Source organism: Rattus rattus, chromosome 7 (assembly GCF_011064425.1).
Source record: "Rattus rattus isolate New Zealand chromosome 7, Rrattus_CSIRO_v1, whole genome shotgun sequence".
NCBI lineage: Eukaryota > Metazoa > Chordata > Mammalia > Rodentia > Muridae > Rattus > Rattus rattus.
In genome coordinates, this window is record NC_046160.1 from 111,924,262 (window position 1) to 111,941,786 (window position 17,525).

Genomic DNA, 17,525 nt, shown 5'->3' on the forward strand with positions numbered 1-17,525 from the left:
CATGAGTCCATTTGTCTTCTCTGCCTTCTCCCTGCAAAGACAATACCAGTGCAGGACTATCATCTGCTAATATCAGAGGAATGAAATTTAAAATAAAGCAATTCAAAATAATATGAAACTCCAAAATTATAGCTTAGTGGACACACAGGGTGAACATACTTGCTTAGTTTATGGAGTAGCTCTTCGGGATTCCCAACACATGAAGTAAATAATAGAAAGTTCTTTGGGTGTCATGTGCCTCTGCTCAGCCAATCAGAAGTCAGGATTATTTTGTGTAATAATAGAGTTTTCTTTGGAGAGGAGCTGTTGAGTAGGTAGGACTTACAGGACCAAGTGGTGGTTTCAGTGCTCTTAATTGTAGAAGAGAAAATTGGTCTGGTGGGCCTAACTTTTCACAGTATGAATTCTTACTTTAGAATGGTGTTACCTTATCTTTTTAGTTACAGGTTTTAAAATGTCACTAGCACTCTGAAGGCAACATTGAAGATTGCTTTTACTTTTGATGAGATAATTTAACGGGCTATGAAAATGCCAGGAATTTTATGAAAATGTCTTCAAGGTTTTCATCGCCATCTCTACCAGTGTTCCTCTCACCAGAGCCAACTGACTTAGGCTCTCTGACAAGGGCTTCTTGTTCACTAAATGAACTGGACAATATTTCCCACCTTTTGAGGAAAATAGCAACAGATATCAATGAAATTAAAGGAATGAAAGCAGCTATTTTGACAGTGGAAGCAAATCTTTTTGATTTGAATGTTAGAGTGTCCCAGAATGAAGCAAAAATTTCATCTTTAGAGGTTAAAATGAATGAATATTTAACATCAACATCTGAATGCAGCAGACAGTTGGAAGATTTTGAAGAGAGAATAGAGTTTGAGTCGCAGTCAAAGACTACTGATGTAAAAATAATTGGCTTCCTAACCAATGTTGAGAAAGGTAAACTGTTTTAGGGGCTGATCCTTTGAACTTTGCACACAGGGACTAGCTGTGGTGTAAAGGCAGCTCAGCGTAGACAAGGGAGCTGTGGCTTTCCTTGCTTGGGACTCTGTACAATTGAACCTGGGTCTAGAGTCATGGCAGAGCTCTAATGTATTTTGATTGTTTTAAGGTATGGGAGACTGCATGTAGTACTTCTCACATGCTAGGCTAGGCAAGAACTCAACCAGTTAAAACCCTCTTAACAATTTTTTTTGGGGAACCAGCTGTGTTGGCACATCTTTAATATCTGCAGCACTCAGGAGGTAGACACAGGTAGAGCTCTGTGAGTCCAAAGTTAAACTGATCCATGTAACAGAGTGCCAGGCTAGCAAGGCCTACATAATGAGACTCCAAAAACAGAGGGGTAACAGGGTATTTTGTTTTGGGTTAGAGTTTGGTTAAGTTAACCCTTGATGGTTTCATATGTGTGATCCTCCTGCCCCATCCTCTCAATGCCACACCGTTCCTGGCTTAGGGTGATGATTTGGGGGGGAAAAAAATGGATGGGCTTTGAGACAACCTTGAGAGGAAATGATTCTCTTTCAAGTACTTCTGTGGTGGTATTCTGCTGTAAAACTTCAGTTTTATCACTGGTTCTGTAACTTATAACATGTTAGTATGTTGACCAACAGGAATATAGCTTAAAGCAGAACTATGATTTAAGGTCTATTCTCCATGATTATTTTTGCCATGGTAATTGTCAAAGGAATTTTTGAGCATCTGTCTGGAGAACAAAAATACCTTGAAAAGAAGAGCTGGTGAAATGTTAACCTTGGTATACCTTTTAAGTCTTTCAATGATGTACTTGGCAAGGCCTCACCATCTTGTTTGCGTTGTGTAAGCAAAGCCTGTCCTTGTGGAGCCACATATACTAGGTACCCTGAGACTAGCAAGCAGGTGACTTACCGAGATTTCAGTATTTGGACCCATACCAGTTCCATCTCCACATACTGTAGTTTGATGCTTCTGTTCTAAATTAGAAATTAGGTACTAAATACCTGTGATTAAGCACAGTGGGAATCACAGTTACAGTAAAATGTGACATGCCTTTTCATAATTTAAGTAGTTTGGAAGGATAGACAATCAGTTCATTGGGTTTTGTTTTACCATATGGATATTAATATTAGTATGGGGCTCAAGAGATGGTACTGTGGTTTAGAGCACTGTCTGATCTTCAAAAAGACCTGGCTTCAACTCCCAGCACCCATATGGCAGCTTGCAACTGTGTGTAGCTCCAGTTCCAGGGGTCTGACACCCTCTCTTGGCCTCTATGGGTACCAGGCACACATACAGTGAACTTAAGTGCTTCAAAACATAGAAAATAAAAAATAAATGTTAAAAAAAGCATTTTAGAATGATGTTCATGTGAGGACTACATGGCAGTGACATTGTCACTGTTGGTCACCAGGGTTGACTCAGCTCATTTTACTTAGTAGGCAGGTGTACCTTTCTTCACTGCTCCACTGTGCATCTTTTCCAAGGCTGCATATTTAGTTGAGCAGCCTTACCTGATAGAGCCCACCTGCTAAACCCTCTAAACAAGTGCTTGACAATAGTAGTGTGAGTTTGTATTATGAACATAATGCTAGAAATGAATTTTAAGTACCCTGTCAACTAAAAAAATATATATTTATAGATCTAAATGGTTATATCAACAGTTCTCAACCTGTGGGTCATGACCCTTTTCAGGGTCAAACAACCCTTTCGAGTCATATAAGACCATTAGAAAATACATATTTATATTACAGTTCATAAAAATAGCAAAATTACACTTGAGATGTAGCAACAAAAATAATTTTATAGTTGAGGGTCACCACAACATGAACTGTATTAAAGGGCCACAGCATTAGGAAGGTTGAGAGCCATTGATTTACATTTGCACCATGTCACTTGGTGACAGGACATTCTCCTTAGGTGATGTCATCATTGGGCAAAGAGTCTACTTTGAGAAACTGAGGTAGCTACATTATGAAGGGATAAAGTGAGCTGCTGCTGAGCAGCTGAGCGTTATTATGAAGCTCGTGGGCAAGCTGATGTGTAGCCTGTGGAGGCTCTGGTTGCAGAATTCTGAATGTCACACATGGTCCCTTGTTTGCATTTGTTCAAGCCATTTTTTTTTTTTTCAGGAATTTCATGATAGGGTAATTATGGAGTATATTTTGGTTTTGGTTTAAATTCTCATGTGTTTTGCTATTTCCAAAGGTTGGGAGGTTGTGGGGAAAGAGAAGCAGTGTGGGCTAAGTAGTTGTGCTGAGAGTTGAGGAAGAAACTCCATGCCTGCTGTGTAGTCAGTTGACATCATCTAAAGGACCAGCTCCTGTTTCTTCACGCTTTCCTTTTATTTCTGCTGCATTTTCTTCAATCCAGGAAGACTGGCTGCCTCACATGTGGGAACCAGGAGGGACTTTGTTGCCATTTTTGATTTAACAAAAACCCAGCATTTTGTTTAACAGAAGAGATAGACGAGAAGACCATAGTAATAGCATAATGTGTTACAGAAGCTTCATTTGTAAGAATGTCAAATAAGTTCATAGGTTTATTTCTGTAAAACAAACGTCAATATTTGTATAAAGCTTAGTGAAGTTTTAAAACTTACATTCTAGGAACTCAACAGAGGCAATTGTTATCCCGACTGCAAATTGATCCAGTAACAGTAGACACAATGGAGCTGAGTCAAGGTGGGTAGTGTTTCCCTTATCACCGAAATGTGGCCGTCTTCTTGTCATTCCCATTCCTTACCTCATTCGGTGTGCTGTGCTGTGTCTCTTAGATCCTGCCCTAAGGCAACACAATTAGATGGAGAGAAATACTTTAGGGCCAGGATGTAAGATCTGCATTTCCTTCATGTGTGGTGGTTTCACCTCATTCATAAACTGTCTTTTCCCCATCCTTTCCTCCTTGGCTTCTAGCTGTTCACTTTCCTGCTGTGAGCAGCTAGAGTCCCTATTCCACCTTTACCCTATGTTGCTCATGACTGGTCATGGAAGCTTGTGTCCCTAGCTCACCTTCTCCTGTCTCTCAATTTCCAGAGCACCTTCAGCATCCCCTCAGCACCAGTTCAGCCTACCCAGTGTATTGGCGTCACTTTACAATCTTATTCTCAGGGACCGCTAACCACTTGTTCTAAAGCTTCTCTGAAGTGTTCTGCACAACCCACATACACGTTAGTTACACAGGCTGCCTCAGGCCTGGAGTGAGGTACTTATTTTTATCTGTGTCTTTGGTTCCCCAAATCTCTGCCAGTCCACATTCAGTAAAATCAGGAAACAATTTGGATACCTGAAACTTTTTTTTTTTTGACAGTTTTATTCTGTGGGCTCAAGCTGACCTCCGACTTGCTGTCCATCTGTTTTCTCATCCAAGTGCTGGGATTACTAGTATGTGCCACCCTACCTAACACTTCTATTCTTTTGTTTCCCAGGAATCTGCCCTTTGTTGGAAGCTCTGGTCCTTGACTTCTGTCTCTGCTTTCTGCCTCCTAAATCATCCACCCCTCCAACTCCACAGTCAGTTGTCTCCCTAGTTCTCTGTCTCAGCATGTGCTTTTGCTCTCAAAGGTTGGCCTCTGTCTATAGCCTAGGTCCTACCCATCTGAATGGGATGGTGTTGCTCCTCCTGCCTTCTGCCTGTTGAGTGTTAAGACGCTGCAGCCTTGTGTACAGCCAAGGGTAGTGCCAAAGTCTGTGCCTTGTACCCACTTCATCAGCTGTGGTGCATTCTTTTTTTGTTCCTGTTTTTACCTTCATTCCCAGGTCACTTGAAGCATTAAGTAGTTCTTTTGAGGCTTATGAATGAGCACAGTCTTTATTCTGTCAGATTTTTTATTTCTGAGAATGATCTTTCTTCATGTTCCTTTGATTTTTTTTTAACATACTGATTTTGTTTCATGTGTGTAATAATTTTTTATTTTCTTTGAGGATGTCAAAAGTGGTTTTGACATTTTCCTTTTCCCTTGGTCTTGTTTTCTCTGAGCTGTTGGTTTTGACTTTTATGATAGTGATTTTCCGTTCCTTGGTTATCTGTTTTAAAAGAGGATCAGTAAAACGTTGAGTGATATTCTGGGTTCCTGATTTAGGACATGTGTGATTGGACTTTTATCTTTTGTTATGGGTTCTGTGTGGAGAACCGTTTGTCAGTCTATGGGGGCACCCTGAGTATTAATGCCAGTTAAGTGTTCTTAGTCTGGTCATCTGTGCCAATAAAGGTCTTCCAAATGGTCTTGGTTGTCAGAACTCAGATAGCTCGGTCAGTAGAGGAGGGCCGTGCAGGAATTAATCCCCATTACTTCTTATACAGTGTTTGCCTATAGAATTATGTGAGCATTGCTGGCATTTTTGCAACTTACTGAGTCTAAAGCCTCCCTTTCCAAGGGACAGAATCTATAACATGGGTAAAGGTTTTCAGAGCACTGCTGTTGGTTATAGAACTGGATGGCTTATCTCTGAATCTCCAGCAGTGATGGACAAGAGAATACATACCTGGTCATTTTCAAGTCTTCACTGCAGTGATAGGGAATGGGTGTGGTAAGATTCCAAACAGAGAAAATGGGCACATGGACTTAGGCTTCAGAAATTACTTTTGAAGTAAGTCCTGTAGCATGGCTTGTTTTTAAAGCTCTTTCCAAGGTCCCTCTGTTGATGGTCCTCAATCTTTGGAGAATCTTGTAATCTAAATTAGATTGCTTTATTATTGTCTTAGAATCAGTTTCTGCACCTGTTTTTGCTTTTTTACTTTGAAAACATGATTGTTCCTTTGCAATTGTTTTCCTTATGGACATATACCTTTTTGTTTAAAAAGCAAAACCTTCGTTGCCATTTTTTAATGGCTTCAGAAATATCCAGAAAGTGAGTGCTTGAGCTCAGCCCAGGTCTCTACCCAGACAAACTATTAGTACTCCCCTCTATGCAGGGATTCCCTGTCACTTAGCGCTATAACTAAGCTGAGGTAGGCATGTAGACTAGGGTATGTATAGGTACATACATCTAGTTTCTTTTTCTGTCTGTGTTTGTGTGGCATGCATGTTACGTGTGTGTGTGTGTGTGTGTGTGTGTGTGTGTGTGTGTGTGTGTGTGTGTGTGTGTATGTTTGCATGCGCATGTGGAGGCTTAAAGTTGATGTTAGGAATCATCTTCCCTCATTCTTCCACTTTACTTGTCTTAGGGTGTTATTGCTGTGAGTAGACACCAAGACCAATGTAAGCTTTATAAAGGACAACATTTCATTGGGGCTGGTTTACAGGTTCAGAGGTTCTGTCCATTATCATCAAGGCGGGAGCATGGCGGGAGGGTCTGAGTTCTACACCTTCACCTGAAGGAAGCCAGGAACAGACTGAGCATTCTCAGGCAGCTAGGAGGAGGGTCTCCAAGCCCACCCCCAACAGTGACACACTTCCTCCAACAAGGCCACACCTTCTAATAGTGCCACTCCCTGGGCCAAGCATATGCAAACCATCACACTACTCATTGAGGCAGGGTTTCAGTCAAACCCAGAGCTTGCTAATACGGCTAGTTGTACTCTGGGATTCCTATCTTCGTGGATCACCAGTCACCTGGGTTCTGGGTATCCAAGCTAGCAAGCACTCCAGCCACTGATCAATCTCCCTGGCCTGAAACCTGGACTCGGTACACCTTTCCCTAAACTTGGGAGCCTGTGACAGTTTCATCCTGTGGTTCTTTCAGCCTTTTATCCTTTTGTTCTCATTGCCTTTCATTCTCCTTTTCCAACCCTTTTTCCTGGCTGCTCCCTAAATGGCTAACTTTACCTGTGTTTTCCTGTCAACATTATTTTTGTCTGTTCTGTGCCCTGCTGAGGTATGAACTAGAGAGAGTAGCTATGTCCCAGAAAGTTTAGAGTGCTAGGAGGGAATGCAGCATTTCTTAGACCAAATTCTGGGCTCTGCTCTAGGTAGCTAGGTACTCAGTCATTGAAGAGCTTTCAGGACATGGGAAGAAAACTATGAATCAGCTTTTTTTTCTGGGGTGGGGTTTGGGGGGTTGGGAGCCCGGGCTGTCCAGCAGCAGTAGATGACAGTTAAAGTGTGTGTATGTGAGTTCCAGTGCAAACTGTAAATGAAATTCGGTGACTTCAAAATAAACAGGAAGTCAAATAAGCTCTGAGCTGTCCCTAATCCTTGTGCTTTTACCTCTCTTCTTACCAGATGTTAAATTTCAAACCCTTCCTTCTAAAGGTTTTCAAACTAAATAAACCTAAAGTTGAAAATTTCCTATTGGTTGCCCCTCCCTGGACTTTGTACTTTACCTCTTTCCTCTCTAGTTTGCCTTCCCTGCCTGTGGTTGTAGAGGCCCCCTGTGGAGCTCTGGTGGTTGATGGGAGTGTAGAGCATGTACTTTTCCTTTCTCGTGTGTCGGAGGGATGAAGGGAAGAAATTATATTTTTATTAACTTATTTGAGAGGAGGTCTTACTTTGTAGGCCTGGCTGACCTGGGACTCAACTTCGTAGATCAGGGCTTTCTTGGATTTAAACATCTCGGCCTCTATCCCGAGTGCTGGGATTAAAGGTATTATAACCACACCCAGCATGGGAGGAAGATGTTTTAATTTTGTTTTTCTAGAAACCTGTTGATTGTGTTTCTACCCTTGTTAGGAATCTCTTAACTATTTCTAGACCAGAATCCAAAATACTTAGGCATGTGATCCAGCCTCCATTTTTTTGGTCTTTCTCACCATTCCCTGTCATATCATCACATGCATCTTTTGAGCCATTCCACATTTCTCACCTTTTCTCAATGTTCTGTGATGTCTCCTTCCTTGCTCCCTGTGTTTTCTTTGCCTGCATTGGCTCTCTGACTCTCTGCTCTCCTCTTAGGAATTCCTTTAGCACTCATTTTACATATTTGACTTCAGGTGACATTTCTTTGACCTTTCAGCTGGAGGAGGTACCTGTATTCCACCAGCACCTCTTCATTCCCTTTCTGGGCCTTGCTTTTTTAGAATTGTATGTGTCTAATTTTCTTTTCCTTTTTTATCTGTGTACCCAGCACAGTCCTTAGTTGCACAGTAAATATCAGTGAATTAATAGCCTGAATTCTGGTCTATTTATTTGTTGGCTTTAAAAGAAACAGTTAACTTCTATCAGTTGTTCGCATACGGATAGGTTGTCATAACCACTCGGAGCTCAGTTCTTGTTACATTTTGTGAAGTAGACAGCCTGTAGATGCTGTAGACTTTTGATGCTCTTGAGCTTGTGGTGGCTTGCATTGAAGGTTAGTGACACATTCGTCTTAAAATTCCCTTTCAAAATAGTTTTCTGTGTATACCTGGTTAGAAATCATGCTGACTGAATTCTTAATAGGCAGTGTTTCCTATAAATATTACTGTGAAAAATGAACAGAACTCATTTCAGAAAAGTAATTCAACAGTTTTTGAATCATAATTTTAGCAAACATTAAGATTCTTAAATTCTTTCTGATTTTGAAAAAAAAAAAAGTAATTGTTGTCCTTTCACTGTGTTTTAATATTCCAACAGATGTGATATAGGAAAACCCTTCTCTGCTGTAGGCAAAGGAAGGCATTTGTAATGTACCACTTGAGGAAAGGACATCTCTGAAGAGGTGTTTGGAATAGAATTACAAATAGAATTACTATCCCTGAGTAGAATTAGTAATGATTTTCTTTAAAAGTAGTTATAATTATATAAAGGATTGACATTCTTCTCACTTGTATGATTTTGAGAATAAAAGGTATATTCAGAAGTAAACATTTATGGCCAATTTTTTTGGCTCAGATTACTATGACATGGAATCCATGGTCCATGCAGACACAAGATCATTTATTCTGAAGAAGCCAAAGCTGTCTGAGGAAATAGTAGTGACACCAAACCAGGATTCGGGGATGAAGACTGCAGATGCCCTTCGGGTCCTTTCAGGACACCTTATGCAGACACGGTAGATGGTTTCTTTTTCTTGTGTAGCTACTGTGTGTGACTATAGTGCAGGTCAGCTCTTAGCTCCCAGCTTCCCTGTCCCTAGCTCTCTCACTGCTAGGCCATCAATAGTTAGCCAAATTCAGCTCTCAGAAATTCGAGTTCATCTTTTTTATTCAGAAATGCATTAAATAGAAATATAAGCTGAGTATAATTTAATTACATCGATAAAAGGGGTGTAGTGTTCTGTTGTGTTTTAAATGTACACCCAAAGAATTGAACTTTAAAAGCTGGGTAACCCAAATCAGGAAATCCTTCTGCAAGGTGTTAAGAGCTAAGGCTTGTGTGGTTCCTTCCTAAGAAAACAGAGTGTTCAGCAAAGAAACGTGTACAGATGATAAAATTATGTAAAAATAAAGGTGCTGGCCAGGATGCTCTGAGCACTCATTCTAATTGTTCTGTGGTTTGTTTTGGTTTGTTTTGGTTTATTTCCATGTTGATCTTATAAGGATCGAATGGACAATGGAGAGTCTAAGTTGAGAGGATATTGTCATTATCAGTAAGTCAAGGCTAGAAGGTCACTGTGATGCTGCTGCAATTGCTGGCCATGGCCGTTGTGTACTAGGAGTCTATGCATGCTGTAGCAGGACGTCATTCTAAGCCTCTTAGTGAGCCCAGTGCAAAGCAAAGGAGGAACAGTTCTGCTGAGGAGGACTTTAGGAGGTTCAGCATCTTGTGTGTGTTTCCCTAATTCTATGGTATTTTTTATCTGTCTGGCAGAGATCTTGTACAACCAGATAAACCTGCAAGTCCCAAGTTTATAGTGACGCTGGATGGTGTCCCCAGCCCCCCAGGATACATGTCAGATCAAGAGGAGGAGATGTGCTTTGAAGGAATGAAACCCGTAAACCAAACTTCAGCCTCAAACAAGGGACTCAGAGGCCTCCTCCACCCACAGCAGTTGCATTTGCTGAGCAGGCAGCTTGAGGACCCAGATGGTAGCTTTTCCAACGGTGTGTTGAGAGCTCAGACTCTGCCTTCTCAGTCCACTGTCCTTGAGAACAGAGTCTTGGCCTGTGATATCTTGAGTGAATATTGGTTTGAGGCCTCACCTATATTTCTGTCTAGTAGCCTGTTTTCTTCTTTCATACAAAGCCACCAGTTCAATTTCATACTCTCTCTGTGCTTGTTTCACAGGGTATTCTGTGATGCTAGTGCTAAAATGAAGTCCAGTTAGTGTGATCCAAAATACCTTTTTTATTGTGTTGCCGAAGGATGAACTATCATTCTTCATGCATTTACCAGCGACAGCCTCTCATAGTTAACTTGAGAGAAAGATGGGTTTTGATTTTGGTGTTTCTCATACCGTAGTAGGATCTCCTTGGAAGGGATTTCTTACCTAGTCTGGCAGGACACTTTGGAAGTATCAGAAAGACCTCATGTGGCATTTCATGCTGAGAAGTGCTCAGAGGAACTAACTCAGTTCACATAGTGCCTGCCTTAGGAGCCAGTTGTGTTTCCACTGCTCCTCACCTCACAGACACCAGTGCTGGTGTGACCACTGGTCCTTTATTTTCATTTTTTTATTTATATTTATGTGAGCATTTTGCCTGCATGTGTGAATGTGCAGCAGTGCACGCGTGCCTGCTGCTGTGTCAGATCCCCTGCAAATACAGTTACATGAAGCTCTGAGCTACCACATGGGTGCTGGGAACCGAACCTGGGTCCTCTGCCAGAGCAGCCAGTACTCACAGCCATTGAGCCATCTCTCCAGCTCCACCAATACTTTTCACTTCCAATTTAGATGGTAATTAACTCTCTCCTAAGCAAGAGAGTTAATTACCAACTTTTAATAATGAACAGACTCAAGGAAAAAAAAGTAAATTTTCAAATGTTTCCTAAGTAATCATTTTCTTTGCAGAGACTTAAAAAATACATTGATAAATTTTTCTTTATCCACTAAAAATATAGTAAACTAGAACGGATGAGTCCATGAGCAAGAAACACTTGTGAAAGGCTCTTCCTGCTTTGAGTCTACCATGGGGATATATAGTCTTGGTTGTGGAAGGAGTTGCAGTTGTGACCTTAGGTAAAGCAAAAGTTTTAAGGTAAAAACTGCAATAGGCGTACACATTTCCTAACTCGGCATGCTTTGTCTAAAATTAGGAAAGCTTGGTGTCACTGCTCTCAGTAGTCAGTCTGATAGCTTAACACTCAGCTCTGGTAAGACCCATTTCCATTTAAAGGTGAGTTTCCATGCTAGGCCTTGTTGGTATATGGGAAGAAGCAATGACTGGGTAACATGCCAGTCATGGTTATGCCTATTTTGTGAGTAATGTGGCCGCTGTGGAGACGGCTGGGACAAGTAGAGCACTTCTTTTGCCACTGTGAACTCTTCAGTTAGGAGTGGGGCTGAACTCTGTAGCAGTGAGAACATGCTGCTGTACACATCCTGGAAGGTGTCTAAGCCTAGTGCAAGCAGGGAGTTGAAGTTTCTCGTCTTTGGTTCGGTTATTTGGTGGTGGTGTTTGTGGATCTACGTTACCACACCTCCACTGAACATCATATGGCAGCACCTTACAGCTTTCAATACAAATTGAATTTGCCTCTGGAAATTCATATTTGAAGAGTTTTATCATATATGAAGTAAAATGTCAGCGTAGGAAAACAGGAGCCATGACTATATATTGTTTCACGTGTTTTTCACTAAGAGAAAGTTGCCTTTTAACATATTTTTCATTATTAATAATAATATTGTTTTGAGCAGCCACTTCATTTTTCTGGCTGCATTGCTGTTTGGAATCCAGTCCTTTTTTGTTCTAGGTAATGATGTGTATGTCAGTCTTGTATATGCAGCAGTGGGGCAGTTTCCTCTGTAGTGATGGGACAAAGATCAGCTAAGAGTGAGCGTGCAAGGTTCCCCTCCCAATACTGTTGGGTTTTCTTTAGAAATTTTCAAGGAACTTTTATATTCTACATCTAAAATAAGTTACTTTTTATTTTTCTTATTTTGTTGCATAGGAGATCAAGCCTTTTGGATTCAGAGTAAGCATTCACTGCTGGACTGACTGCCAGTCCTGCTCTTTTTAAAGTAGCATAGGAATTTGTATCAGGCATACATACCATGGCCATTACTGAGGTTCCTGTGTGCCCCCCATGATGCTCTTTGTGCCAGCTCTCCTGTATGGAGGGCAGACATTGGGTCACTAGAGCACAAACATTGCCTTCTTTATATAATCTGATTCTGAACAAGGTGAGTTTCAGGGATGTTAGATTTTTGCCCAAGATGTCTAGATGAGCTATTAATATGCAAAGCCAGATCTGACTTACCAGAGCTTGGACACCTTGCTGTGTATAGCCAAGTGAAAGTTGGCTTCATAAACAGTGAAACCTACCAATCTGTCTCAGATCAAAAGGCAGTGGATTATGGCCTTCACGTATAACTTTATTTGGCATAGATTAGTTTCATGTAGATGTCATAGGAAAGGTTGGAGGTCCCCATTCTCCTGTGTAACAGTACTTGGCATTGTGATTGGACATACTGAGTGCAGACAGTGAACTCCATGGGTGAGGCTTATTTCCAGGTCATAGTCCCAGTCTTGTCTACTTCTGTCACGCAGCGTCTTTCACTCAACCAGACTTCAGTCTTGTTGCTACAAAACCTTCTGCATTATTCTACCCCCATTCCCAAGCCCATAGGCAGTGTCATTTGCTGGCCCATCTGATATAAATCTGTTTTCCCCTTAGATGTCAAGGTGAGTTTAGTGCCCAGACCTTTACTATACTTTAACGATTAGGAATCCTTTCTTATTTGGACACTTGTCTTTTGGCTGGAACATGAAAATTACTCACATTCTTTATCAGCTGTGTTTTCAGCTTCATTTTTAAATTTGGCATCTTTCACTTTTGTATTTCAGTTCTGAAGTGAGACTGAAATTTACTTGGGGCTTTATGACAACTCTGGTCTTCTTTCTGCTATCCTTTAGGTTCCATTACTAGGATTGGCCATATATTTATTATTTGGTGTTATTTTGCAGGGCTACAAACATTAAAGAATATAAAATTTTGAGACTCTGGTTTGGGGCAGATTTATTGAATAGACCTTGTACTGAAATCTTAATGAACAAAACGGTCTTAATTCCTTTTTGAAGCCGAGATGACTGACCTGAGTGTGGCACAGAAACCAGAAAAACTTTTGGAGCGCTGCAAGTACTGGCCTGCTTGTAAAAATGGGGATGAGTGTGTGTACCATCACCCCATTTCACCTTGCAAGTGAGTAACAATATCCAGTGGTTATTTCCACAGCAGTCTCTACATCCGACAACCTTTCCTTTCACCACTGTAGAGAGGTTTTTTTCAGTAAACACGATAGTTGATACCTACCATAACCGTGCCTGGAGCTCTGTGATCCTGAAATATCTGGGTCCCTTGGCACATCATATGTTGTAACTATACAGTTAGTATATGTTTGTTCATAGATATCTATTTTATTTAGATTGGAAATAAATTGAGTTATGTGAGTAATGGAAAAATATTCTAGATATGGGTTAGTTTTCCTTACCAACTGTTTGATTTAATGTAGTGAATTTTGTGAGATCATTTTTGGGTGTCTTGTTTTGTTGGTTCTATGACTGGACTATATCCATGTTTTCACTTAGTACATGTAGTAGCATAATTAAATATGTAAAAACTGTAAGTATGAATCTTACAGTATAGTGCCTTGATCATGAAATATGCTTATTGTTTTAAAATTTAAAATTTGGACATTTGGAGCTATGAGTCAGTGGTTGAGCACTGTCTGCTTTTCCAGGGCACCCAGGTACAATTCCCAGTACCCGCATTGCAGTTCCCACAACTGACTCCAGTTCCAGGGACTCGGACATCCTCACGCAGACATACATGCAAGCAAAGCATCAGTGCACACACACAGAATTATAAAAGGAAGAGAAGTGAAATCTAGGATTATCATCAGTTTTGACATTCTGTTAAACTAGAATGATTCAATCTAATTTATAATGTCTTGAGTTGCAACATGTTAGACTTCCTTCAGATCTGAAATACACTTGTGTTCTCTTTTGGTATTTAGCTTCATGTAACAAATGCCCCTGCCCTCATCCCCACCACTGAGGACTGAAGCCCGAGTTTCATATGTATCAGGGAAGTACTCCATGAAACTATGATCCTAGTCCTTTACTACTACTGTGTGTGTATGAGAGACAGGCAGACTAGATGCACATGTGTGTAGGTGCCTACAGAGGCCAGTAGAGGGCATTGAATCCCCTGAAGCTGGAGATGCAGGCAGTTAATAGTAGCCACACCGTGTACTGAACTCAGGTCCTCTAGAAGAACAGCAAGTGCTTGTAAAACCTGAGCTATCTTTCCAACCATGCATGTTGTTTGTGACATCCCTCTCAAAAGAAAAAACATAAAACAAAAGCAAAACAAAAAACAAAAACAAAACCCTACTAATCATTGAGATGCTAAATCTAAATGACTGTCTTTGTTTTGTAGAGCCTTTCCCAACTGTAAATTTGCTGAGAAATGTTTGTTTGTGCATCCAAATTGTAAATATGACGCAAAGTGTACTAAAGCAGATTGTCCCTTCACTCACATGAGTAGAAGAGGTCCAGTACTGACTCCAAAACCAGGTTAGTAACTTTGTGCACTCTTGTAACTGGGTCAAAAACTAGAACATGACATTTTCTGACTCTATGAAACAACATTAGTTTTAGAAATGATTTTAGCATTTAAAGAACAAATCTGCCTTATAGAACTCTGCTTTTTTTTTTTTGATTCTTTTTTTCGGAGCTGGGGACTGAACCCAGGGCCTTGCGCTTCCTAGGCAAGCGCTCTACCACTGAGCTAAATCCCCAACCCCTACTCTGCTATATTTTATCTTCACTGATAAAACTTGTTCTGAATTAAATGGTCCTGACCTCTTTACAAATGCCAGTAGACTGCATTAAAAAATGATGTTGCCAAATAGATTGAGCATTGTTCATTCCGATTCTTGTCCGCAGTGTCGTCACCAGCGCCATCTTCTAATGGCCAGCTCTGCCGTTACTTCCCTGCCTGTAAGAAAATGGAGTGTCCCTTCTACCACCCCAAACACTGTAGGTTTAATACCCAGTGTACAAGACCAGATTGTACGTTTTATCACCCCACTATTACTGTGCCACCAAGACATGCCTTGAAATGGATTCGACCTCAAACCAGGTGAGCATTCAGGTTAGTTTTTAAAACTCTAATGTTAGAATTACATCCTACTGTCTACACTGTTTAGGTGATAAGCGCACAAATCTGAGGGAAATTGAATTTTATTTCTTCCCCTGTTCCTTTAAAATTAATTTTAAAAATCCCTTAGCAAAAATGATTTACTGCACAAACCAAATTTATCCAGTGATGACTTTTTCCACCACAAAATCTCCAGGTGGGTTCTGATTTTGTGGCACTAATTATTGAAGCCAGAGCCTAATGCATACTGGGCAGCCTCTAGCTCCAGCCTTCAGCCTGACTAAAACTTGTGAGAATAAACAGTACAAATGTAACACCAAGGCCAGCTGGATTGTCTGTGTGTACTGTACACACCAATTAGTCTCAAGTCAGGGACGGGGAGACTGCTTGGTCTCTAAAGTGCTTGCCTCACAAGCTTGAGGATCTGAAATTTGAACCCCAGAACCCATGTAAAAATGTGGTGCATCTTAATATGTATTCTTAGTATGTTGCCAGAGCTGGCAAGGCAGATCCTTGGGGTCTGCTGGCCAGCCAGTCCAACCCTCTTGTTGAGTTCCTGGCCAATGAGAGTCCCTGAATTTAAAAGGGTGCTAGGTAGTCTGGCATTTGAGGTTGACCTCTGGGTTCCACATGTTTGCTTACACATACATAAAAAAATAAAAGGAATCCCCAGTCAAGTTTTCTTAGACTGAAGTTGTCGGAATATTTTACTGTGGCCTAGAAGTTAAATTGCATAATTTACTACCTGCTTTACATAATTGAATTATTTAAAGACAAAACTTCTTAACTAATGTATAGTATTTATATGCAAAGCAGTTAATTTAAAAAATTTTGGTTTTATTCAGTGAATGATGCCCTAGTCCTACCTGGCAGAAGATCATGCAGTTTGAAAGCTTCCATCTTCTGATGAGAGATGTTCTACAGAACTTGTCACGTCTTTGAAATTTAGAATATATTGCTTTCATAATATGAATTTTACTGCCCAACTGAAGTGTCTAATTTTTCAAATTTGTAAGTTTATTAAGTGGTTTCAACCTTTTTTGTTTGTTCGTTTTGACTATGAAAAAGACAGTTTAAAGAAAAGCCAATTCTATTAAACACTGCGGCATGTTTGTACATTGCTGTTGAACATCATTTTTGGTAATGGTGCTGCAGCTTAGGGCTGTGGTGCTGTGGGAGGGCCAGTGTCCTCAGAGCTGAAGCACTTTTTACTTTCCCCAAAGATAATGCAGTGTCTGTAACCCAGCGTGGAAACAGTGGCCAGACTTTGAAACTGAGGCAGCTTTGGAACAACTAGTTTAAATTTTCTTTTTAATGTCTGAATGAATTTGCTCCGAGAAGCATAATACAGACTTTTAATTTTGAGTGCTACTTTGGTAGAGTGGACTGAGGTCCCGTGCCTTTCTGAAAGTAAGTAGTGACATGGTCATATAGGGTAAACATAGTTGGAATGACAATGCAAAAATGGATGAACAATTCTTTGAAATGCTCCCATTTACTATTAGCTTATAATTTTTAAATAGTTTTGGAGGGACTACATTATCACAAAATTATACAAAAATTTTTACAGGCATATGTACAGGAAGTATCAGAAAACAGACTTTGAACGCACAAGAATAAAAATATACATATATGTTCCCATATTCTGAAAAATATTGTCAGAAATAAATCCACAGAAAATATACTTATGTTACTACTAAAGATCATTCTTGAAATGTAGAAGTTGAGATTTAAGTGGTATATTTTAAATGACAGAACTATATAATTGCAGAGATAGTAAGGGTAAACTTCACAATAGGATGAACGTTGGCCTACTGTATTATGGAGTTTTATGTGTGGTTTTGAAACTGTTAAGGCAAGATGTGTCATGTTTTAGAATTAAATAACAGACAACTGATTTCAAAAACTTGTTTTAAAAATTAAAGTGTAAAAGGTGGTTAGCAAAGGGGATAATAAAAGTTCAAACATTTTGAGGACCAAATTTAACTGTTAAGATACAATAAAGTCACATCTATAAAAGTCTGTGTTTAACAATGTGAAGCCAGCCTTCTACTGTGGTCATTGCCTTTCCATTGGAAGATAAAAGTATTAGCTAGTTATTCAACCACTTGATAAGCTGGCCTTGACCATGCTCACCCCAGAGGGTCAAGATCAGAAACAGCAGAGAAAGAAGGGTCTAAAGCTGCTTACTGCATGGATTCAAGTGGAATGGTGAATCTTCATTCTGTGAGTGCATTGAATGTAAGGTGTTCATTGCAGCTTTGCTTCTCAGCTGAAGAATTTTGTTTGAAATTGTGTGAATTTCTGGAACTAGGCTTTTAATTACCACTTTCGAAAAAAATGTGTAGATGTTTCCAGTAAAGGACCAGAAACGGGGAATAAGAGCTTAGATGGTTTAGCTTTTTATAAGGAAATAACGTGACAACCTAAT

The 17,525-nt window shown here is 40.2% G+C and overlaps 1 protein-coding gene across 1 annotated transcript in view; it reads left to right on the top strand.

Annotated features, from left to right (window-relative positions):
• The window catches only part of Zc3h14 (zinc finger CCCH-type containing 14), a 37,256-nt gene extending 20,122 nt beyond the window's left edge, over positions 1-17,134 (top strand). Inside the window, exons 10-16 of the mRNA XM_032908247.1 lie at positions 3,582-3,656; positions 8,723-8,882; positions 9,641-9,873; positions 13,012-13,132; positions 14,372-14,508; positions 14,881-15,076; positions 15,940-17,134. Of these exons, the coding sequence (XP_032764138.1) occupies positions 3,582-3,656; positions 8,723-8,882; positions 9,641-9,873; positions 13,012-13,132; positions 14,372-14,508; positions 14,881-15,076; positions 15,940-15,946 (929 nt within the window). The 3' untranslated portion in view covers positions 15,947-17,134. The remainder of the gene's footprint in view (positions 1-3,581; positions 3,657-8,722; positions 8,883-9,640; positions 9,874-13,011; positions 13,133-14,371; positions 14,509-14,880; positions 15,077-15,939) is intronic.
• The last annotated feature ends 391 nt before the right edge of the window (positions 17,135-17,525 follow it).